Source organism: Leptinotarsa decemlineata, unplaced genomic scaffold (assembly GCF_025532065.1).
Source record: "Leptinotarsa decemlineata unplaced genomic scaffold, Ldec_3_MD MMD2_tig00026336_RagTag_RagTag, whole genome shotgun sequence".
Taxonomy (NCBI): domain Eukaryota; kingdom Metazoa; phylum Arthropoda; class Insecta; order Coleoptera; family Chrysomelidae; genus Leptinotarsa; species Leptinotarsa decemlineata.
In genome coordinates this window covers 2101961-2127954 of record NW_027412692.1, presented here as the reverse complement: position 1 = coordinate 2127954, position 25994 = coordinate 2101961, and the positions used below count along the sequence as shown (strand labels likewise).

Below are 25994 nucleotides of genomic sequence, written 5' to 3'. Positions count from 1 at the left end.
AATGTCCTTATAGGACGAAACTGCAGTGATTTTAGTAAAAAATAAACGAGGTATAAACCATAAAATATTCATTTCATAATGATTTCCTAGAACGTAGTAACGGCTACACCCATCATTTAATATTTTTAATAATTATCCATCAGACATGGCACGCAAGACATACAGGAATATCCGAAGCTTCCTTCGGATATTCCTGGTCTTCATAGTATTTGGTTAGAGTTTTCTTTTGTATTTTTCCACTCTTTTAAACTTAGCACATATGGAAGTATATAAACTCCATCCCAAATTTAGAAAACTCTACAATTTTTTGATAAAAACAAACTTCAATTTTTCTCACACTATTACATACTTGTGTAAGAAACTTTCAAATTTTAAAGATCCCAGATATTTCTCGAAACTAGTGACGAAGTTTGAAAAAAAAAAATTGGTCAATGTTCACAAGACCTTAGAAATGATAGACGATGAATTCTTATCCCAATTTGATGTTTGAACGAAAACAACAAATTAAATAAATTAACAAATAATATATTTCAACATTAAAATGTATTTATCAGTTCCATTTCAATGCATAGCACTATCGTTTCGCTAAATTTTCAGGTATATAAACATTAAACTAAGCTATTTATACAAACATATATAAAAAAGTGTAATCGCATACTTTAAAAAGTTCAGATTATTCTTAAAAAAACTGATACTGATACATTTTCCACTGACTTCACAAGTTCATTCCTCCACTGGAATTTTTGATTATTTCTATGGTATATGTTCCTTCATGATGAAGTATCTAGCTAGTTCATGAAAAATTACAAACTAATATTTTCATCACAACGTCATTAAGTTATAAGCTACTGGTAAAACAAATAAAAAATAAAATCCTTTCATTGTTGCGAGACAAAGTGAAATATTCAATTTCTGTTCTGATTCACAATTTATAAAATTTTGCAAACATTTTTTTCAAGCCTACGATTTTTTTTAGTATTTCGATGTAGTTATAATTCTATTATAGTGCTGTAAAAATACCTAAAAATACATATAATTCATACTAAACCACTCAGTCATTGATTACAATAAAAGCAGTTGTAACTCAGGGTTAATGGTTATTTTCATATGGTATTTTCATGTATATAGTAGTCTCACAAAGTACGCTGATATAGACATTTTCCAACTGGAGAACGTTTCAATTTGTTGAGAATGCAGGTCTTTTCAAAATTCGATAAGCATAAGTTGTTGAATGAAATATGGATACGAAAGAACGGCAGCGTCGGAGTCATCCCAAAAACATGCATTTATCCAAATATCGTTATTGAGCAGTCATAAATTAACACTCAATATATCAAACTCCTCGTTTATGTTTCTAAAGAAGATGAAGTCACAATATTGTGAGGGTATTGATGGAGCACAGGGTATTTATTCACAAAATAGATAATTCAAGGTATTGATTCGCCACAATCAAAAATTTGAGATGTGTATTATTCAGAGTCGAAAGTTCAAATGAAATGAAAAAATAAGTTACTGCCTTCATAGAGTAGAGGTTTTTCGCAAATCACCAAATTGTTTCAGTTTTTACACTGATGAACAATAAACTTGGAAAACTTGGTAATATTCGAAAAAAAAGATGGATGATTTCAAAATTATATTAATGTGAATTATTTCAAATTTTTCTGAAGTTTTGAAAAATCTTCACTCAAAAAACCCTGTGAAATTCAAAAATAAAGAACACTGAAAAACATTCTATTATAAAATATTCAGTAAAAAATTGGAATGAAGACAAGAAATAATTATAATAATTTGACAATTATAAAAAAACATAAATACGAAAAAATGTATGTATTATTGAATCGAAATGAAAAATGAATTTGAGAAAAACATTTTTCATCACAAGTAGAATTCAAAATCGCAAAATTTTGATTCCAATGCCTTTTTTATGTTATTTATATCCATCCTAAAATCTATTTTTATTGTATTCTTTATTGTTTGAATAATTTCGAATTGATTTCCCCTCTTGTAAACATTGTATTTTCTTGGAAAATAAATGGTTACCTATATAATCATTTTGGATCACACAGATGATCAGCGGCGGAATAGTAGGCACTAATTATCAAAAATGAAATATTTCAAAAAGTCTGTTCAGAAATTTGAAAGAAACATTCAGCTCGATAAATATCATCTTCATTCATCTAGTTTGTCCGCAGAATGTGTAATTATATTCAATGTAGAAATTTGGTCAAGCATTATCAAGTTTTCTTTGAACGTTTTATGTTCCTTTCGGTCAAAATAATCATTCAGACAAACTGGAATGAAAGTTAAGAAAATTGGGGCCAAAATCTCATTTTGAAAATAACCTTTCACGTTCACCAATATTAAACAACCAATTCATCAGCTGATATCATCTCTGATAGGGAGTTAACGTCAAACACGTCCTAACTTAACACACACACACAACCTCAAAATGATTTCATTGTTTTCTGCCACTACTAACCACACGTTCCCTACTGTCCTCTCTGTTCGAATTCCTCCTAGGGGGCGAATTGCCGGTTCCCACTCTACCCTTCCGTGACCTCTTGAACTTAGCCATGTCTTCACCGAAAACATCTCCTGTTCTCAGCGCCGATATCAGATCGTCGAACTCACCCTTATCGCCGTTCTTCTCTGTGTTTTTCTCGCCTCTCTTCAGGCTCATCGTTTTGTTGATGTTGCTCAGAATGCCTTCTCGACTGTGTTTGCGCTCCAAGGTGAGTTTTTTCAGATCTGCCTCTTGTTTGGCTCGTTTTTCTTCTTCTTCCTGACGACGTCGCATGTTCTCGTTGTCCTGACGAGCTTCCGTGAAGGCGGTTAGGAAGGTGTCGAAAATTCCGAAGAATTCGTCAGGTTGGGCGTTGGTGCTGTCTTCGCCAAATAGGCGGACGGCTCTTTCAAAACGGTTCTGGAAATGATAATAATGATCTTTGAAACAAAACCAGGAGAGCGTCAAAATTTCGATAGACTTGAAACAATAAAATCAGCTATAATTCAAAGTTGAGAGATATTTTCATATGGTTTTTGCATGTATATAATACCACCACCATATACTGTCATTCAATCGCTTTCCAAATCGGAAAGACGGAATCCGGACTATGCGGTTTGGAAGATTGAACGGCGGCTCCACAAAATGGAGGCTAAGATCGAGTTGGCAAGACAACACGCATTTCGTATCACACGTTGAGTTAAGGCTTGTTGCTGATCACCAAACGGTATTGCCTTGATAGGATACGAATGCTAGTGGCGGCTCAACTGTCACTAGTAAGGCGAGCAAGAAGTATCACGGATTAGGCGAGAAACCTTCTTGCTTACTCCAAGACTATGTTCGTGTTGTGAATAATACACCGACCGCTGATCAGGCGGAATCTTTCTGAAAGAACATTCAGGAGAACCCACAACCTTTCAACTCGATTACTAACGCAGCCCTAGCGCAGTTTGAGGCTGTCAGCAGAGAGCTTCGACAGCCTGAGATCAATGAACTGCACATTCGGATAACCCCGAATACTGTTCAAAGATTCCTTGAGAGTTCAAAAAGTCTTTGAAAGTTCCAGGAAGTCTGCGGCTCCGGGCCCAGATGGGGCGAACACTTACCTACCGCTATCTGGCCAGAGTTTAAACTCATGGCTGGACGAAGAGTAGCCGATTCCCGAATGATCTGTCGAGGAACGGAGCGTTCTTACTCCCAAAAATAGTGATTCGTGAGAATTACAGACTGATAACATGCTTGAATTGATGTTATGAGTTGTTTATGGGAATGTTTTACACACGAATGGTCACCGCAGTCAACGAAGTGTTTGAACGGATATATAAGCAGAAAGGATCGAAGAGAGGAGTCCCCAGATTTGTAGAGAAACTGCTCATCGATAGATGTGTAATGCAGGACTCGATACAGTATGAGCATAACCTCTCTATAGTTTGGATTGATAACCAGATGCAACATCGCATGGGCTCATCTTGCCTGTGCCTTGAACAACCGATACCACTCTGTCGGACTTGCTTCACCATAACATCTGGTCAGGTTAGAGTCCAAACGAAGTGGATCAATTCAGGGAGATTTCCTCAGTCTTTTTTTTGCATTTCACTATTGCCATTATCACTTCTCCAAATGGTTCTTCAACCATGAAAGTTTCAGTTGCTGCGCGAAACTTCTGGAATTTATTAAATTTGTAATATCACAAATTTATGTTGTAATATAAGGACATTAACATGGTTTCTGGTTATCAGGCACTATTTTCCACTGATTGAAGAACATTTCATCAACACGAGCTGAAACCATCAATATCACTAACACAACAATGACCTCTGCTACTACAACAACTATATAATCGAAGTTACATTCCAGAAGTGATTGTACAATCGAACGATCTACATCACTTTCTTCTCTACTTCAAATCAATATTATTTTTTGACAATTTTTTCAGAGGAAACTATTAAAACCTGCGCGTTTTCCTATTTTTTTCAGTCATATTTGAAGGCATTCATTCTCCAAATGAATAATCGATTGGAGTAGGTATAACTGAATTAAAGTGAATTTACGATATCTCCTAAATGTTTCAGTTCCATTATTATTGTACCCATTCAAATCAAGTTTGAAGTTGATGCCATAATTAACATATTTGATGTACTATTGTTGAATTGATGATTTCGAATTATTTCGAAAAAAAGCCACGCATAACTAATTTTTTTCTATGAATAACATACATATTATTCAAACTAGAACTTTCAAGGAATAAACTCCGCTAGAAATACTGACGGATTGAAATCAAGTCACTGTGATATGGTGTCTTCGGAATTATGATTTTGTTCGATTACATTTGATTCACTATAATACCTGATGGTATTGTCCTAAAATTCAACAACTCACTTTCATGTCCTGATATTGGTCTTCAACTTCCGCCAAGCGACAAGTAGCTGTGGCTTGAAATTCTCTCATCACCGGAACAAACTTATCATTGGCCAAAGGACTCTGACTGAGGTGAAATTCGATTTCTCTTGCTACATCCTTCAATCCGGCTCTAAGTTGAGCCATGTCCTTGTTTAGTTCTCCAAGAGACACTTTAGCTGCTTCGCGGACATGAGGTAGATCTTCATCAAGCCGGAGGACATCTCTGAACTGGAAATGCACCTTTATTTTAATTCAGATAACAAATATACAGGTAAAAATTAATAAGACAGTAATCTGACTTAACTTTTTTGAATATTGTGGTTATAAAAAGGATATGTGGATGAAAGAATATGCGGTTATGAAAGGCAATGTTTAGTAGCCAATAACCTATATCCCTATTCTTATCACAAAGAGCAAAAACCCATAACAAAAATGCAAGAAGTGATGTGATGAAGTTCTGTATATGTAGAGTGGGGAGGGTAAGTGTAGGCCCATGTGACCCTTTGTACATCCTCTCGAGGAGTTGTCCTTCTAGGTCATCGTCCATCCTGTCCGTTTCAGGAAGATGGACAGGTCACTAGGAGACATCTCTTTTATATCGACGGGTGTTGACCAAGATTCGCCGATCACATAATCTCTTATTGACGATAACTCCGGACATTCGCATGAGATATGCCTGACAGTTTCATCTTCCTGTTCACATATCCTGCATAGAGGTGTGTCCACTGCATAGAGATGTGTTTTTTTTTTGACAGTGGTCATTCAGAAATCCTACTGTTAAGTGTAGGGTTTTCCTGGTCATCGCCAGATATTTCTTCGGGGGCAGCTACCCAGGGTGATCCTGGCAAGACTGCATCTTTGATTCCATCCCATCTCTTTAGGGATTGAGCATGGGTGTGACGTTTGGCTAGTTCCACAATTGTCGAAGTCATCAGGCGGTAAGGTGTCACTGGTTCCTAAAATTTTTAGTCCAGCCGCTATGATGAAGTTATAACAGTTATAAAGTTTGGGGCAGTCCATAGTAAAATATATATATATGAAATCAAATTATGAGATGTATGGCGCTGTCTGATATTGGACAAGGAATGCATTGTCTTTGGGCTCTGGTTTCATTTTCGACCTAGTTGATTCAAATACTTTTCCATAACAGAACACTATTATGTATGTCCAATCACTGTGGATTCCATTTTGAATAGGAAACAACTCACCTTTCTTTCCAAGACTTGAACCAAATAATGCAGCAGCGTGGTACCTTTAGCAGCACTTGATTTGGTGTCTCCCAGCCTGTTGAGTGAAGTCAGTCTGAATCCAGAAGCATTACCTCTGGCGCCTCTGTTCATGTAATTTCCCAATGCGAGAACTATTTCCAGTAACCTTTTCAGTCGTCTGGAACGAGATACTTCCCGAGATGCTTCCATCACACTGGTGATTCTTGGTAGGATTTCGTTCAAGGTTACTTGGAAACGCTTCTTGTAATGGAGACTGCGAAGGCGTTGTTCGTAGTGTGGGACTCTGTGAAAGTGGAAAATTTGGAATAAGTAAAGGGAAAATTGTGAAAACGATAAGCAATAGATATTCCGCGAGTATTTTACGTGTTTCCAACAGTACTAGTGTTATGGAATATAAGGCACGGGAGGAAGCGTTCCTTTAAATACATTATTTATAACGAATAAAAATTATATTAATGATGATACGTCAGCTTCTCCAGTGGCAGTAAAGCTAGAGAAAACATGGGGTGAAAGTTGTTTTAAAATATATAATTCAAGTATTTTCATACAGTGGCGAAATGTTCAACTAATAATAATGTGTATGTATCACATGAGTCATTTTATATCTTACAAAATCCATGCAGCTGAATCATATTTTTGAAGGAGAACGAAATGAAGGAAACCTCTCAGTTGCATTTTTACTAGGAGTGAGAGTATCACTTAGCGTCATAAACATACTGCACTCTCAGTGGATCTGAGCCTAGGCATATCTTACTTTAATCTCTGTTCAAGCTTCAGTCATAACAGAGTAGGTCTGAAGTAGTGTATTTCAAGGAGATTTCTTCAGCTTCTTCATTTGTGCATCCCATCAATACTGGGAATTGGTATCGAATTGAGGTTAGTCAAGTGTGCAACGATTTATCTGAAAAGATGGCGATGCGAAGATTAGGAGAGGATTTGCAGTTCCTAGACGAAAGCATCATATACCATCTGAAGGATGCCGGGGAGACGTACACTTACAGAACGTCACTCCCAAAAGGTAATGACCGGATTTCTTCACGGCAATTATCAGAACAAACTTAGATAGGCCGGAGCCATGATTGAAGAGAACGAAATCCGGGCTGATAGGCCGGTCACGGCAACTACTCAGTCATTGCTGTGACTTCGTAAATTTCGTCCTCGCAATCCATGCACATACCACTGGTTATGTGCAGACAAAATGTTTGGTACTTCATTCGACCACGACCATTCCACCACGGCTTACCAGCCCGGATATTCTTCTCCCTGAACTCAGATAGATCTGGTCAACTGAACTGTAGGAGACGAACAAAGTTGATGCCACAAATATGCTTGCCATTCTGATCCTAGTCTACTCTGTTTGAATACTGAGGTGGACTCAAGAGAAGCTGTTCCAACTCGACGTGATCTATCTTTATAGAAGTTTGCATACTGAATCATCCGTTTCCCAATTATACATTCCTGAGAACTGGGAGGCCACGTACTTTTGAGTTTGGAGCATCTACATGATGAAATGGTGTTGTATGGAGCCTGTGAAGTCATCAGAAGTTTGGGTACTCTCTTCTGCATGGTCCGTAACAATGGTTGGAATATTTTATTCATCGGCTTCGCAAAGTCTACGACGAATTATAAAAATGGATGAAACGGAATCAGTTTCTTTAGTCTTGGTCCAGATTTCACAGAAAAAAAAAACAAATATTTTTAGAAAATGTTCATATCATCGGTAATCAGATGATTTATAGAAATTCCGTAAAGTCCTTATTTCTCAAATAATAAGTATGTTCAACTTCAAAAAAGTTATAAAGAAATATGAATAACTTTACCAAATTCGGTACTAATAATTTATGTTGTGTCGAGAAATACTTTTGTTAAAAAGGACGTGATTTCACTCACATAGTGCCTCTTACGGCAGCTACCTGAGGTGCCAATGATCTGGGGTTGATATTTGACACTAAACGAAGTGACCAAAACTTTATTTCCGAAATGGAACTCGTTCAGGAAAAAGCCCACATAAAAGTCACAGAAATCAATTCACTTCTACAGCTTCATAACGATGAACTGATGGAAGGAGCTTGCTTTTGAAAGTATACCGTTATTCGCATCAAATGACTACATGAACTTTATAATGATTTTTAATGAATGAAATGGAAATAAAAAGAATAGAGTGGCTTCATTTTCCATAATAATTAATGATGCGGAAACTCCATATATACCGATCATCACAGATATATTATTATCAGGTATTGTGGTTGCCTGGCAAAACTAATTACAGTATCACTTTCCACCACTCATATTTGACAGATGTGATATTTCTGATGAAATTATTTCAACAAGAAAATATAATGTCTTGAAACAACTGAAATAATTTCAGGCCTGAAATAGGCTTTATATCTGTCACTGACTTGGCTGACGTTTGGTTCATCGATTTTCAGAAAACCCTGCTCCGAATATCACCCTTTCTCATGAATATGATTGAAAGTGATTACTTTCAAAAAGATTTTGGTTAGTTTCGAACTATATTTTCAGTGCACCACATATATCAAATCTTTCCAACAATAAAATAACATATTTACCAAATTATGAAAATATTTCAATGGTCTATTAACTGTATACAACTTACTTTGAAATTTCATAGAGAAACCGATCTGCCCTCGCCAAAGAGTCGATTTCATCACTGTGTTCTTCCAGTAAGGCGGCTTCTTCTGAACTTGGGGTGAATTTAAGCAATTGTTCCACCATATCTATTGGCAGTTGTTCTTTACTATCCATGCTGAGTATGGCTTTCGTTATATCTTCATCAGACATTTTCAGTTTTGACAGCAAAATGGTACAATTCTGAGCTCGTCTGCTGTCGATAACGGAAAGGACTTTGGTTCTGTTTTTACCTAGCTGTCGGAGGTCTTCTATTGATCCTTCATTCTGATGAAAGAATGTGTTTTTCAGTAACGAAACTTTCTTTGTAATACAAGATCCTTAAATTATATTTTGAAACATGTTATGAGATGAATTTGGTGGTAGGTACTGGTAGTTATACTCTACTGGTACTGCAGTACCAGTAGAGTATAACTAAATTAAAAAGCAAATATGATATGAAAAACTTAAGGTGAAAAATCGACGCTTTTTCTGAAATAATTCTAATTATTGAAACAATTCTCCTGTTTCATTAATAATAATAATATTAATAAAATGTAATATTAGTACCATAAAATGGCACTATAGAAGTTATGAAAGAATGCATTAAAATGTATGTTAAAATACAATTCATTGAGAAAATAAAAATATACAAAATGACAGGTTGAGGGACAATGTTATAATACAAGTACCTACGCATAAAGATATCTAATAAATATTGTAATTTGAAAGTTTATGAGACAACTACATCAACAACTGTTGAAATCACCGCTAATAAATTGAAAAATGATCAATTTTAAATAATCAACAGAGATCTGGAAATGTGACGTAAACCATAGTTCATAATAGCAAGATTGTGCTCTAAAAATACACCTCTAAAACTTTTTCGTAAATACTTGATACTGTATTCATAATTAAATACCATTATTTATTCAAAATACCTATGCTTATGTATTCCTGAAAATTGAACAATTACAAAGTTATTAAACCTGGCATACTTTTTTCTTTTTCTCGAGTCCTCTCAATTCTATTTCTGAAATGAAAGGTATGTTCGCAACATTTTTTTTTTAATTCTTCAATTTTCACTGCATTTTTCACAAAGCGTTCATTTTGGAATAATATTGGTAGTTTGAGGTTCATTTATTTGTAGTGTAAGATTTTTTGTATCCGTTTTCACTGAAGCATTGGTCAAAGTCGAATTTCTTTTTATTTTCCTTGTTGATTCATTTCTCAGGATCTGCTTCTGAGATAATTTTTACGTCCTGATTTCATTTCATATCCCAGTTTACCCAAATCCAGTTTCGATAATATACAGATAATGTAATGGCCACGTCGTTGAGTGTATCCCAAATTGTGGTGTAACATGAAGAGTTATGCCAAAATCATCAATATTCAAAGCTGCCGGTATCAAATGCCTTTCATGGTTGTCCATTCACAGAAGAGAACGAAATGCTTGGCGACTTCTGCAGAAAAATTTCCTGTCATCCAACCTTGTTCAACGTAATGCGGCTCTGCTGGTAGAGTTTATCCAATATCAGTGTTACAAAGAATTCTTCTTTCGCTTCAGTTATTTTATTGAATTGCCTATTTCTTCTATTTCCGAACTGCATTTGTAGTACTGGTCTCATACAAGCTAAAAATGCTTGCACTCTGTGCTTACTGAACAACATATCTTTGTTGTTGTGATGTTGAAATTGGGGTATTGGCCATTGAATTACTTTACTTTATTGAAGTATACATATATTTGTACATTTCACAGTAACTTTTTCGCCTTGTGGCGTCTGACTTATCGATTTCTTTTAATTCATAGGAAAACCCTGTAGCCGAATAGTCTCATTGATTTTCTCTACGAACCATTTCATGGTTGGTACTACCTTGTTGGATGTTTGTCAGTCATCTGGACATATTTGCATTGTCCATAAAATGCGTACTTCCTGACATCCAGTGCCTGATATTCGTACCCCTTTGTTGTAAAACGCCTATATAGCGAAACATTCGACCGAGTAGCTCTTACTATTCTGAACAGAACCTTTGCTCGATGAATCAGTTTTTTTTCTCATCTCGATGAGTACCTCTAGGCGTATTTTTCCAGTATTCCTAATTATTAACCTTTATCCTCGTCTCGTTCCGAACCATAGATTTTGGTACCTCTACAGCTAATTCAGGGATAATATATGAAGTTGAGTCATTCAATGCCATTGAATGCTAAGGGTTTTAACACCTAGTATAATATATTCCCCCAGTATTTTTTTCCTGATCAAAAAGATAGTTTTCAGCTTACTTTTTGGCTTATTTCATTGCCAGTGATTACTCAGGGTTTGACACCTAGTATAGATTAATTTAAAATATATTCCAGTACTTTTTCCTTCTCATTGGGGAACATTTTTTTGTATCCACGGTTTGGACTCTAACAAATTGTTGTTCGTTTTATTTTTGGATTGTTTTAAATCAGACGCGATAGGAAATCATACAAATCAGTGAGCTGCCTGAAGCATAGATGCATAATGAAACGGAGCACTAAGGAAAAGCACTGATATCACAAGTTTCAAGTTCCAAATAACTGAAGAAAGGGAAACTTACCGCAACCCCATTCTTCTGATATGCGCAAAACAACTTGTCGATGCTATCCAACTCCATGGTGTTGTACAACTTGCTGTCGTCCAATTCGTTCCAGATGGTACCGTTCAATTTGGCGTCCGGCAATTTCGACCAGTTGAAGCTCTTCAAGGGGTTAGACGGTTGAGGAATATTCTTCTTGACGGTTTCCATTTTCATCGGTTCCGCGGGTACCGCCAGTGGTGCACAGGGCGGTGGTGGAGGACCCGGAGGACCGGGAGGGGGAGGCGGCGCTAAAGGAGGAGGTGGAGGCGGCGCGCTCACGAATTCATTTTTACATTCTACGTTTATTTCTAGGGATTTGTTAAGGCCTATTGCTTTGGCATCGTCTGGGATGGAACCGGAGCTGACCAGACGTTCTAGTCGATGGCGTTCGCCTCTTTCGCAGCTTACTTGGCGATCTAGGTCGGCAGCTCGATATTCAAGTTCGTTGAATCTATTAAAAATAAAGTGTGTTATAAAAGAAAGATGAATTTGTAGAAATAAGAGGAGTCAAAGAAATATTATGAAAAATATTTAAAGAAGTACGAAAATCTTCATTTCTCAAAATTGTAAATGTCAAAGTTGATATTGTGAATTAAAATTCATTCATAACAATTTTTATGGTCCCAAGAAATTTGAAACAAAATGGAATTGAAACTATGAGAAAAAAAATTGAAAAGTCGTCAGCAAAAAATATAGCAAAAATTAGATTATTGTAAGAAAAACAATGTTCTGGTTTTTAATCGAATTCTAAAAGTGTTTCCAAATTCAATTGAAATATGAATCAGTTTTTTGAAATTCAAGAAAGTGAATTGCATATTTCAATTTCACCAGTAACTGTTTTTTCTGTAGGGGGACCTCAAGAAAGTGTACTGTCCTGTGTTATTTTTCCATGATAATTCCTTATCGATGGACAATCCTGAAAGTTAAATGACTGATTTGTGATCTGAAGCAATTTTATTGAAATTCTATTCATTTTTCGAAATGCTCATATGAGAACATTATTTATAGTTCAAAGTTGATTTATGTCGTTCCAACTTAATCTTTATTCTAAAAAATATATATTTTGTGTCGTCTGCGAATGATTGAAGTTTGCTATAAGTTTCAATAGCCATGGAATTGAAATAGATGGGAAACAGGAAAGGACCAAAAATATATCCTTGCGGTCGAAAATTCATTTTCAGAATACCCTTACCATACCCAATAATTGAGATGGTTCGCTCTCATACTACGTATATATTGAAATAGTAGTCATATCACAAAAAAAAATAGATACGGAGAAGAGAGTCGGACAAGATGAAGTAAAAAAAGGTGAATTTCTATTAGAATATAAAGGACACCACATGCACAATTGCCATTGCCATTGATCTGGTCTGCTTTAATACTGAATTTCTATACATCATTTTACTTTTTCAAATTCTGGGGAATAGAAAAACCCAAAAAAGGGTGATGAAGAATGCCAAACATGTTTGTAAAACTAGTGACACAATAGATAACAGCAAAACGGTAGATCAAAGAAATGGACGAAGCCCCCATCTGTTTTCTTATAATTTGTTGTCATCCAATGACTTCATATCTTGAATTGAAATATATTTGAATGTTTCCACTATTCTGATACGTGTTTATGATCTAAGTGAAGTTTTCTTTTTTTTGGGAATGAATAAGTTGCTATCAAGGACACGATACGGCTAACTCGCGAAGTATTCCCAGCTGATATAAACGCTCTCCTCACTCATTGTTCATCATCAAATAATTTCCAGCGGAATGGTGTTTTGCGAATTAACGAATGGTACCGCAATGAGTACTCCATTGGAAGAGCAATATCTGCCTTGATTTATAATGTGCAGATGTTGAATTCTGCCATTTGTTAGGTTAGGTTAATATATCTTGAACTGAGATACTTTGAATAGAAGCATTTATCACTATTATTCATTACTAAGTCTGACGTAGGCAAACTTTTCTATGGAAAATACCGTGTTGTTGGCTGCGTCTTGTTGGTGACACGTGGTATGGCGAGCTGGTGAAAAGACACCAAACAATTTTCTATTATATGTAAACTCTATCAACCCATAAGTCCAATCAATAATGGAATAAGAAACCCAAGGAACTCTGACCTTCTAAGATGTTCTTGTGAACAGACGTGAAGGTGATACATTGGACCACATATTGTACAGGATACCAGCACACACAATCAGGTACATGAACAAAAACTGTAACCACCAGCCACAATAAAAAAGAGGGGTATGTTGGTTGAAGAGGGGTAACTAAAATGTTGGTTCATATAGCACGACGTATTTGTGAACCGGATAATTTTTCTGAGGAACTCAATCACATGAAAAAGGAAATGAGTACAGCAAAGTAGAATTGGAGAGAGTCATACGACCCAGGAGAGAGAAACACCAAAACAACCCCAGCTAGGCCAATCAGGGGAAAATGTTACAGACCGGATTGAAAGAATTCTAAAGTAACACAAAATGTTCTGAATCACTGCAAATATTATCATCTTACCTCTGTCTTGTTTCTATGTGAGCGCTCGTCTCCTTCTCCAACCTCTCCTTTATCCTGCTTAGACTCGTCTCCAGATCTTCTTTCTCCTGCATCCTCTGATCCAACTCTTGTTCCTTCTTTGCGAGCCTATTCGACATATCGATATTCTCCTTCTCCATTTCTTCAGCCTTCTTTCTCGCAGCAACCAACTCTTCCTCTTTCGCCAAGAGATGAACGATTTCTCTGACGTTGATTTCAATAGGAGATACATCGGGGTTTTTCACGGCACCACTTTCATTCTGTTGTAGAACAATTTGCTGAACTATCCTGTCGAAGAGTAACCAGTGCTGTGGATGGGAACCGTAATCTAGAGGCAGTAGTATGCAGTGTTCCAGAAGGGATAGCAGATGAGGGTAAGCAGCAGTATGCGACAACTTTTTCCTTAGAAGATCGAACATAGCGGTCGCGCTCTTAGTATCCATATGTTCCTGTTGGAATTTTCTCGCCAATTCTTTCTCGTCTTCGTTTCGAACCATTTCGAAAAAGTCCAGATGCCTGTCCAATGTCTCATTTTCGTGGCCTCGGAGCTTGTCTATGATAGGCTGGATGCCCAACATCAGAAATTCGTACCTGAGATGTAATCTGAATTCCAGGTTTTCCTGGCCCTGGCCGTAATTTAAAACAGCATTTACAAATGACATAATGGCAGTTTTTAGGTTGACCTCGTCTCTATAGATACCTAAAAATAACAAATAAGCTTTATTTGGAAATAAAAACATATTTTTCATCAAAAGATACAAAGCTATTCACAGTGGCTACATTTTCTTCAAGGAGAGTGTCTGATATTTTCAACGGAGTATTTCAGATGAAAGTTTACAATTGGACTGCCACTTTGTACCAGTTCGAAAATGCTTTATGAAGGATACCCTTTCGAACTTAGTTGAAAGATATAGTATCAACGAATTGAGACCAACGTGAAGAATAATTCTGATATGGACTTTCACGAACAGAACATGACAAAAATGACTCCTGATATACAATTGTTCTACAGTTACACACATGAAGAGTTTAAGGGTGAATCTTATGAGTTATGTGACCCGTGGGTTGGGCTACCTATCGGGTGCGTCCCCAGGTGGCGGATTGGGGAACGGCCAGGGACTGGAGGCCCTGCCCGGGAAGCCAATGTGGCCTTACGGACGGGGTCGACGGACTCCTGTTCAGTGGCAGAAATAAGTAGAGTCCAGGGAACTAAAACTCCCCAAAAGCCTTTGCAAAACATGCCACCAAAACATGCAAAACCTCATTATAATCAGCCTACCACTGGTAATGCGGGGCTTTGCCAGAGATGACCAACTCTTTCCTTGCTTCCTTCCCTTGCAGGTTCAGTTTCGTACACCTTTTGCTTCAAATAGCCCCATAAAAATGTCCAAAGGTGTCAAATCTGGCGAGCAGGCTGACCGTTCTGTAGGACCTCGACGGCTAATCCAACGACCGAAAAAAGTAGTATCCAAATAGTTTCTTACTTGTCTGGAGTAATGTGGTGGTGCTCCATTTTGTTGGAATACAATATCCATATTGAATTAGGATTCCCTTCGACGATTTCAGTGATGAAAGGGTCAACAGTAGTTTCCAGCATATTCAAATACAGTTCCCCTGTTGAATTTTTATCAATAAATAGACGTCCTTCAATATGGTTTCCCAATATTCCTGCCTAAACGTTAATTTTTTTCTGGATATTGGGTATGTATTTCCCGGAAAACGTGAGGGTTGGTGTCAGTCCAATAACGGCAGATTTGTCTGTGAACATTGCCGTTTAAACGAATGTGCATTCGTCACTAAAACAAATATTGTGGAGATAAGTAGGAGCCTTGCAATGGTTTCCGTCATGATTTCGCAGAGTTCTGTTTTTCGATCAGGATCATCTTCAGTTGATTGGTGTATCATTTTATTTTAATTTTTCATTTTAACTCTTCAAGAGTCTTCACACAGTACAAGGAGACACCTCACAAACATACGCGACGAAATAAGTAGACTGTTCAGGATTCACTACCATCTCTCCAATCATTTGCACTTGGTGTTCTTCCGAAATGGACGGATGACCTGAGGGCTTTTTGTTATGTACACTACCGGTAGATGTGAATTCGGATAGAAGTTTCCTCAAATATTTTCTACAGATAGGACGATTCAGAAATCGTTCATTGAAAATCCTGGTCGAGGCAGGAATCGAACCCACGGTCTTTCGATCGTGAGTCGGGCGCACTACCACCGTGGCCAATTCCACAAGCTAGTGAAATCAAAAGCTAAATGAGAATATTGTAACTAAATAATGATGTTCATGTCGTACGTTTTTTGACGTTTTTATAAACAAAAAATAACTTAGCAAACCTTATCGGCTTGTTGGAATTGCCATATGGTAGATAAAAAGGAATGTTTCTAGAAATATCGATATGAATGTGTTTGTCTTCAGGAAATTATTAAATGTTCCGCCATTTTGTAGTGGGTGAAGATATGGACTTTATATTATAGGGTTATGAAGTATTTGTCAGGAGCTTCAAAACGATGTGTCACAAGACTCCCCTTTCCATCTCCATTATCCTAAATTTCAATTTTTTGACTTGACCCGTTCAAAAAATAAACGGGGGGGACATTGAAGAAATGCACTGTAGGTAATATTCGTACTATAAATGATATACTGCGTTTTTAGGACCACCCTGTATACTTCTCAAAATAATTCTGAAACGTGGCCACAGGTGTATTTTAACTTCGTGTCATAAAAAAAATTTATTGAAAATATATTTCGTCTAGCTTGTAGGGACCGTCTCGTCCTTCGTGAGTCACCCTGTGTAAAAATATTTTTACGGATCGTGGAATCACAATCTATAGAAACATATTCAAAACATGCTGTCAATTTCCGATCATTTTCATCATTTTTATGTCCTGACGAAACAACATTGAATTCAAGATAACATCCTTTCACCTATCGGGCCAAAAAAAAAAATAAGTGTAGTCAATTTCTCGATGTCATTGTGAAGATTTTTTTTTCGATATGATGACTATAATGATGTTATTTACCTGTAGACCTATCCAAATCGTTTATGATCCCTTGAAACCTCGTCCTTTCGAATGCATATTTTTGGTAATGTAGCATGGCATCTAAAACTTTCTTGTGTCCTCCGGAAACGAGGCATACTGCTCCTAGAATTTCCAGTGCTGCGATTTTGGTCTTAATGTTTTCTGTACTCAACGACTGAGCTATAGTATTTATACTGGTTGGATGTGCTAATACGTGAGCTCTACCCGTCTAAAAATTCAAATGGATAGATAAATATTAGGTAGGTACTTGTCAAACTCAACTAGATCAGTTGATGGCTGAGATGTTAATGAATTGTAATATGGTTGGTCGATACTTGATGAGAATTCATAACATATTGATAACATATTCAACTAATATTTTATGTCAATACCCAATATGACTTTTGAGCTACTTGATGACTTAACATTTTACCTGGTTCAGATATAAACTAACTACCAATTCAAGCATCAGAAAAAAAATTACGAGCAAACTCTCTTTGGTGGACATGCAATAAATCCATTCGATTTGGTTATTCGGTAAATGTTTCGAATTCTTCATTCTATGCTCTCTAATCCATTGGAAAAGTTGCTCTTCGTTTGGCCAATATACTAAGTCAATTATTAAATCGGAGAAATGATTTATTGCTTTATGAGCATGTCCAAAAGATATTTTTATATTACTTCCATAAGTAACTAACAAGTTTACCAACTCAGTAACATCTCAAACTCAACAGTGTAAGAAATATTTAAAACTTCTCTTACAGAATTGTTCATGAGGGCCTTAACACACCCTATGATACTAGTGTGGATGGAACTTTGAGCCGTAAAATAGTCCATCCTTTCCAGACATTCCAATAAAGCTACAAGGCCGTCCAATTCGATGAATTTTATAACAAAGCTGTGCGTTGAGGTTCTTAGTGCTGTTTTCAATCCGTCTATTTGTTTGGTCCTAGATCTCACTTCTTCTTCGGTATTAGTTTCAGGGTACTGTAACTGAAATGAATATTTATATTACAATATCTAACGAGGAATGATTTTCGTTTTACAGAAATACAAATGCATAAATGAATTGATGGAATTTCATTGTTGATAACTTATTTGAACATCTAGTTGGTCAAGGTAAAATTATAATTTTTTGAAGATATATATCTAAGAGTTTATTGGGTTTGTGGTTTTCTCAAAATGAAATTCATTTCAAATAGTCTTGTCCACAAGTGCGATCAGTTCGCCTTCTTAGATGATTATTTGGGATGAATTGCGCTAACAGATGGTAAAGAACAATTTATTCAAATATAAGAGCTGTATTTATTTCAAGAATGGAAGCGGGTATTCAAAATTTGAAAAAAATATCCTTGGGAGAAACGGACAAGACAGACGGCATCCAGTGAGTAGAAAAAAACCATCGATTTTTATTCATTGGAAGCTCCGGATATAGAACAGATATAATTTTTGATGGTTTCAAAAAGATTAAAAAAGTTTCAATGGAAATACTCATGATTATTACAATATAACAATTATATTTCTGCTATAATGACTTTAGCAAGAAAAAAACATAATTATAGCTTCCAATCCATACTTACTGTAGCTAGTGTTCGCAGTCTTTCAACATAATGTTCTGGTGCATGGGTATGGTCCACTGTGTCTTCTCCTTTCCTTGAGCAATATATCTGCCATTTTTTCTGTGGAGGAAGACTCATCATGGCTGCCTTATTAGGGGCTGTCAAGTCAAGCTCCTCCTGTAAACCAATAAACGGTGTTGTGATTTGAAGTCATTTGAAACACAAAACCAATATGAGAAATATGATTACAGTCTTTGACTCGTTGACTGAAATTAATATAACGAATAAAGGACTAATCATGGAAAATAACACTAAAATATTGCCAATTTCTAGCTCATAATCAGTTTCTTTAATAGGACTTGGAGCTCTCCTATCATTTTGGGGTAGCAATTCGAAAAATATGTAAATCTCAGCATGTTCAGACTACGAAACAGAAAAACTCTATACATACCTACTATCACAAAGTAAAAACAATTTATTGACAACCAAATATCCAGAAGAATGTAACGAAATTCCAATGTAGAACCTTGTGCAGAGATAAATATTGTTGAAATGGATGCCATGAAAAGACAATAAGGTCATGAGGTTCCAGTTTTGTCTGGAGACGTAAAAAAAAGAATTCAAGTTCGATACCTATGAAAGAGATTGTGAGAGACAGAGAAAGAGAAAGATATACCGTTATTTGATGCTTCAAACTATTAATGTTTAGAGTGGCGAAGTATTTAATTGGACAAATATTCGTTTTCGGACCTACGAGGGCTGTTTGATAAGTTTAATAAGCATAATGACATACCACTATGAAATTTTAGGCAAGCTGCGTTTGTGTTCGATAGCCACTGGAATCAAACAACCTTTTGGGCCACCTGACAACGTTCAGGTGGCCCAAAAGAGGTCTTCACATTGGAAATCGTCGATGAAATTCATGGAATAATATTGGACGATCGGAGAATGGAAAATGAGATGTCTGAGGCTCCAAGCATCCCAACTGAGAGGGTACATGATATTTGAATACATATTTAGAAAAAAACTATCCCCGGAATGGATGCCACGCTTGCTCAGACTCCATTACAAGCGAAACGTAACCGTGATATGATATGTGTCTTGCTATGTTTTGTCGCAATCCAAACGACTTTTTGCGCAGCTTTGTAACTGTGGATGAATGACGAATTCATCATAATATATCATAGACCAAGAAACAACCGAAACAGTGGGTAACATAGGGTAGGCGTGTACCGAAGAAGGCCAAGCTGGGTCTGTCAAACAACAAGGTCATGACTATAGTTTTCTGGGATGCACGCGGTGTCATTGGGATCAATTATCTTGAGAAAGGTAGCACGTTCACCGTCGAATATTATTAAAAGCTTCATGTTAGAATGATAGATATTGATTTGAAGAAAAAAACGAACGCATTTGGCGAAAAGAAAAAACAAAAATTGGGCGGTGAAGTGCTATTTTATCCAGCATACTCTTCCGAGTCAGTCCCCTGTGAATATTTTCTGTATCCAAACCAAGACCTATCACTTGAAAAAAAGAAAAAAATTAGAAAAACGCAGAACTGATTATGTATCGAGTTGAATGGAGATTATGTTGAGAAGTAAACAGGTTTGTTTTTCGCGATTTGTATTTTATTCATACCCAGATGAGTCTCTGGCTTATCTGGGTATGCTTGAGCAGTATCCAAAAAATGTTCTGATTTGAGCTCAATATTACAAACACATAAAATGGGGCAATAATTATTTCAGCAGATAATATGTTATACACCAAGACTAAGTATTATTTAATTCATCAACTGACAAATTGATGGACACGTCAATGTTTGGAATATGTTTTTTCTGCATTCAATTTATTAGTTGGCAACCGATAGTTAAACTGTTTCAATTGATACTTCGGTGGATATGTGTTTTGAAGTTGATGAAAAAAACATTATTTCAAAATTTGCAAAGTAATGATTAGGTATATGCACAATTGTATCTAGTACATGAATGAATCAACGACTCAGCGAATGGACCCATCAGACAGACCTCCTGAGACTTGAAAAATGCAGTTGTTTCGAGAGAAATCAATTAAAGAAGTTAATCTTGGAGCATGTCTACGTCCATAATTTTCGAAACCAAAAAACTATTCGTTTGATATACAAAAAAGGCTATTTTTTAACATAAAATGCCAGTGATGAAGTAGATTATCACTGGATTATTCATTAAAATGAAATTTTCTCAACAATAAATTTTAATCAACGATCTTCATGTTCTGCAGGTTTCACGAATGATTTCAAATGGTCAAGAACCAGGTGACCATCAAATAATATAATTCACGTGGCTGCCGTACGTATGATAGTGATCCAGTTGATAAATATTCCATTGATTTGAGAACTGTGAAAGTTAATAATTTGAAAGACACCATAACAAGTAAGTAGTATATTCCCTAAAAGGCCTGCTACAAATTGTATCGATTACTAAAACAATTATTCAATGCTCCATATTTCGAAACAAGTATACGTAGCAGAATACTAATTTGAAGTTCTGGAGGTCAAATCAAATCGTTTATAATATTTTCGTCTAGATAATCATTGATTATTTGAATTGGCTGGAATTTTTTGCAGTCAAGAGAATCAAAACTTATGATATACCTTGAATTCTCTCATCAAATCTCCATAATGTTATTATTTTGATGGTTGTTTATGTTTCATGTAACAGGAAAAAAATAATTGTTTTGGCAATCCTAAACTGATAACTAACCTTTAGCTGTTTGAAGTCTCATATATTTCATAATTTGCGATAAATTGATAATTATTTCAAGATGGTTATCTTTCAACACTGTACTTCAATAAAAATGCAAGTCATCAATGATTTCTAAAAATAAAACAATCTATGAATGATGAATTGTATCTCGTTCTGATTTTAACTACATACCCTAATTTTTTTCGAGTTTATGTGCAATATTTTTTTTAATAGGGGACTGCAAAAAAAGTCTTTGAGAAAACTATGTTTGAAATCTTCAACAGCTGTATTCAGAATAATATTCAAATTGATTTACAGGATGTCTCCTTCAATTCTGGCCACACCTATATCTTATTGTTTGAATTGTTTTCGATTTTCATTTCTCAAGTAATTGAGAATCACTGCAACATATTGAGTGTTCCTTTTTCTGAAGTTCTTTCCATGGTCCCAATGATTTAAAATGCCCAAATATATTCCCAACCAGAATTTTTGACAGCGGTTACCATAAATATTATTATTGTTGGTTACTTTCAAAACATGACGGTTATATCAATTGCTGAGTATGTTACGGATGAATCAATAGATAAATTACTTTTGAAGTGGAAACCGGACCAAACAATTTTCAATTATCTATTCTAATAATAATTGGAATGAATACCGAAACTGGTCGCTTCTTTTCAAGAATTCCTTTTAAATTTTGAAGAGTCGTCTGCTGAAGACAAAAATCACAGATGGCCCATAACATTGAAGAATTTCAAGAGCTGACGATAAAAATATCGTTACTTTATTCCAGTATTTGGTCATCATAACTGAAGAGGTGATTTAAATTTTTTTTAGATTTCGAGTTCATTGGAGTTTTATGTTTTCAAGGTCAATTGACATTTTGGTAAAAAAACACCAACGTTCTCCATTTCAATTAGATTTCCATCTATAATATTAATTAAATGGGCGAAAAAGGGGACCCGGGTCCATTGACTTACGACAAACAAAATTTCAGCTGAAGAGGACGAGTAAATTGAATTTGAATAAAAGAAACAAATAGTCTTTCAATATTGTCAGTTTTTACTTGTTTTGTGTTGGGTTTATTAGGTTTTTTATATATATATTTCTTGATAACTGCCCAAATGAACAAATATTCATTGTTTTCATCAGTCAAATGGGAATTGATGATAACATTAACTATTTAGTACTGAAAAGTACCTATCTGGACCATTAAAATGTGTTTTTATGACGGAATGCTAACAACAACGAAATGATTTTACTCATCTAGGTACGTGAAAACATTTTTTCAGTCTTCAATTACACAAACTAGTTGGTTGTTTTCTCGAAATAACACTACAGTGAGCGTTCAAATATTCAAAATTCAAACCCGTCATCTGCCAATTGTTACTCTCACCACAACAAAATCATCGTATTTTGACGTTGGTTTCACCAGTTTTCAAGAAACCGCGTTTCTTATCTTAAATGTTGTTCAGTAGTACAACAAAAGTATCTTAGTGGTGAATTTTGAAGCACCAAACCACATTGCTATTTACTTCTGAAACATAACTTCAATATTGTCATCACTTCTGTGGTCATTAGTCCATCAGTTGTTACCAACGGATCCTTCAGATACCGAGCGCCCTCTTATCATAGAGAGACTTGAAAATGCAGGACTCTGTCGTGATGTATTTCCTATTACTCTTTTTATACCACAAATCATTCTACTCTACACAGGAAATTGACATCGACTAAACAACCTCATCTGACTTCCATGTAACATCGGATCAAGAGCAGATTATCAGTTCTCCAACTCATCATGCCAATAAACCAAGGAGACAAAAGGACAGCTTAGAAGCGACTCAGTTACCTACTCAAGAGCAAAATATCTTATGAATCTATCTTGCAACAAATTCTTGAGGAACAGAAGCAGAGTTCGAGTGAGACCCAATATATAATTATAAGCTTTCAAATCGATAAACAATGAGTTACAAAAGATTCACAATAATAAAAAACCCAATTATTCGTCTCAATCAGCAGTAATCTCAAGTTAGAGTAAAAACATACTGTCAACATTGGCGCCTTCACCATAATTCAATATTTTCCAGAGGAAATACCTACAAATTCCTTGGCTATAATAATATATTTTTAACAAAAAAAAAAGAAAAATACTAAAGACTCCAAAAACTTCTATTTCTCTAAACCAAACTTTGAACTTTTTTCTATTCCATAAAATGATACATAAATGCTATATGGTTGCATATATTGAAATTCTGATGTGTCGTCTAATTATCTCGCCAAAATATTTCAATAAATAGTGTGAAGATTAAAATGTTTGAACAGATTCGGTGAAAGTGAAACTCACCACAAGTTCAGCAAATTTCGCATCCAATTCTTCTTGTGAAGGCATTGGTTGTGTGGGGGTGATAGCTTGAAGGGTTAGGGTTCCTGTATTTTCGACTACGCAGTATGTTATTTCAGGTGGTTCGTCATCCTGGAAAAAATAAAATAAACATCATTTCAATTCGTTCTCAGCACAGTGTTGAAAATCGACTAAAAATAAGTCCTGTGTGGTAGTAGGGGCTGTACATAAACGTTGACGAGCTATAATATTCCCGAAAAAAATGATTTTTGACACCAAATGTGGTCAATGTATTCCTTGATATACTTTTCAAATAGGATTGGTTATCAATAAGGTAAATATTGCAACTAGACTAAAACTAGGGAGCAGTTTCGTTTGAAAATATTCTATAAACTATGATTGGTTACCAAAAATGTGAACACTACGGACACGAAGAGAAAATATTCCCAAAATAGCTTCAAATTTTTTCGTTTCATATGATTTTAGAATCAATCTCAGTGAAGGATATCCGAAATGAGAAAACGTTGATGGAACAAAAACCTATTTTAACTAGTGAGATCGTCGGGCTGGTGAGAGAAAGAAGTTATTCTGTTGAACTGGTAATCCTCTTTGCTGCATATAATTCAATATAGTTCTTACAGTACGATATTCCCGTATACGATATGTGTTAAAAATAAGGAAAATTTTCATTTTTCTTCAGAAATTTTCATTTATTCATCAATTTCTATTTTGCTCCCTTCAAAATATTACCCTTCAGATATGGTACAATTGGATGAACAAGAACAATATTGGGTAAACAAACGTATGCATCCCTAAAGCAACATTTTCGAAAAAATGTTCCTTGTACGTGATATTGCCAAATTCTAAACTCAACTAAACTAAAAAAAAATATATGTGGGAGTATTCTATACAATAAATAGATATAAACTGTTAAAAATAAATTAGCATAATTTATTGAAAATGAACTATATACACAATATGAAACACATACGGACATGATGGGACTAAAATTAAGTACTTTTTATTGGGTTCATCCTACAGGAGGTTTAATACTCACTTATAAAAGTCATATCGTATTTTTTTAGCAAGGTAGGTTTCACAATTATTTATTTTTTTTCAAAAGTGTGTTGATTATTAATTTGATGAAACAGAGTTCGATCAGAATGTTTAAGCCAATTTTTTTAGTTTTTTCTTACTACTAATTGGCGCTCCGGAGCGACTTCATTGATTCCAGTGGCGCATTTGCTTTTTCAGCTGCAGGAAAACCCGGAAAAACCTGCAGCACCACATCATCTGAAGATTTTGATCTAACAATGTCCTCTCTCTTATAAAACAAAATGTAGGGTGTCTCCAGAGGCTCCAATAAATTCAATGCATCGCCAGAACACTTCGTGATACGACTATCGTCAAATTTAAACCAGTCCGTTTCGTCTTTGACCAAGGCGTAATAATGACCAAATTCAACGCCAGAACCACAGTGAACAATGACTGCATGAATATTATAATAGTGGTCTGCTAGGTTGAAATGTTCATATATTTCGAACCTTCCAAAGAGTTTCTTGGTTCCGTTACAGGTTGAGTCTTGTTTGAAAATCATCAGTGTTATTATTAGATTGACTGGTGCCTCAGCTATACTTGTTTCCTTAAAACAGTCAGTTAGTTTGGCGCATGTTTGACAATACAGTCGATCATCACCTGTTAAAAATTCCATTTTCAGATGATTCAACTTTGCACGGACTGGTTTTTAGTCATATTAGAAAAAGCTAGATGAAATTCCAGAAATTTACATAAGTTTTCGGTACTTCTTGAACATTTATCACAAAGTAAACAAGTGAGGATTTTTCCAGCAAAAGATTTACAAACACAAGACGAGATGGGCAGTACGGAATCATTCAGTCCAGAGCGGTCAGGAGTATTGATTTTGCTATTGTTTTGCTCACGAAGAGTATTCAACAAAAACCCCAAGAACTCGGAACAATGCTCTTGTTGTTCTTACGAGTATCTAGTGGACTTCAAAGACTCCAGGAAATCGGTTGGAGGGAAAGATGATACCTTCTTACGAAACTGCAGCTGCATGAACAGGTGTTTGAGTTTGATGAATAAGTAGGAAACATTCCCGTTCTCGTTCATCATTAAAACTTCGTTTTTGAAATTCTTCGTCATGAACAACACTTGTAAAATGCTATTCATGTAGCAAGTGTTTCCTAAATTATCCAATCCAATTGGATAATTTAGGATCCAACTATCTACTGATTCGTTAGGAAGAACATGTTTCACAGAATCTCCATAAAAACCATTTCTCAAGCTGCAAGATCCTTCCAAGTGAAGAAGGGTTTTGTAGAGGGATCGATTCGGCTCTTGCTTTAAGAAGCTCTTTCACTGAAAGGGTACCAGTTCTACGAGGACTGCAACTCATTTTTTGGGGGCAAGAATGACCTGAGTCCACTGAACGCACTGAAA

General features: G+C 35.7%; 1 protein-coding gene across 5 annotated transcripts in view; it reads right to left on the bottom strand.

Moving 5' to 3' along the window:
* Positions 1–504: 504 nt before the first annotated feature.
* The window catches only part of DAAM (disheveled-associated activator of morphogenesis-like protein), a 256447-nt gene continuing 230957 nt past the window's right edge, over positions 505–25994 (bottom strand). For all 5 annotated transcript variants that reach the window (XM_074183216.1, XM_074183215.1, XM_074183213.1 and 2 more), the window contains 10 exons: positions 23538–23666; positions 18498–18653; positions 17680–17910; positions 16918–17146; positions 13867–14584; positions 11341–11812; positions 8750–9048; positions 6112–6415; positions 4883–5131; positions 505–2923 (listed from right to left, as the gene is read on the bottom strand). In XM_074183216.1, coding sequence (XP_074039317.1) covers positions 2456–2923; positions 4883–5131; positions 6112–6415; positions 8750–9048; positions 11341–11812; positions 13867–14584; positions 16918–17146; positions 17680–17910; positions 18498–18653; positions 23538–23666 — 3255 coding nt within the window. In that variant the 3' untranslated portion in view covers positions 505–2455. The remainder of the gene's footprint in view (positions 2924–4882; positions 5132–6111; positions 6416–8749; positions 9049–11340; positions 11813–13866; positions 14585–16917; positions 17147–17679; positions 17911–18497; positions 18654–23537; positions 23667–25994) is intronic.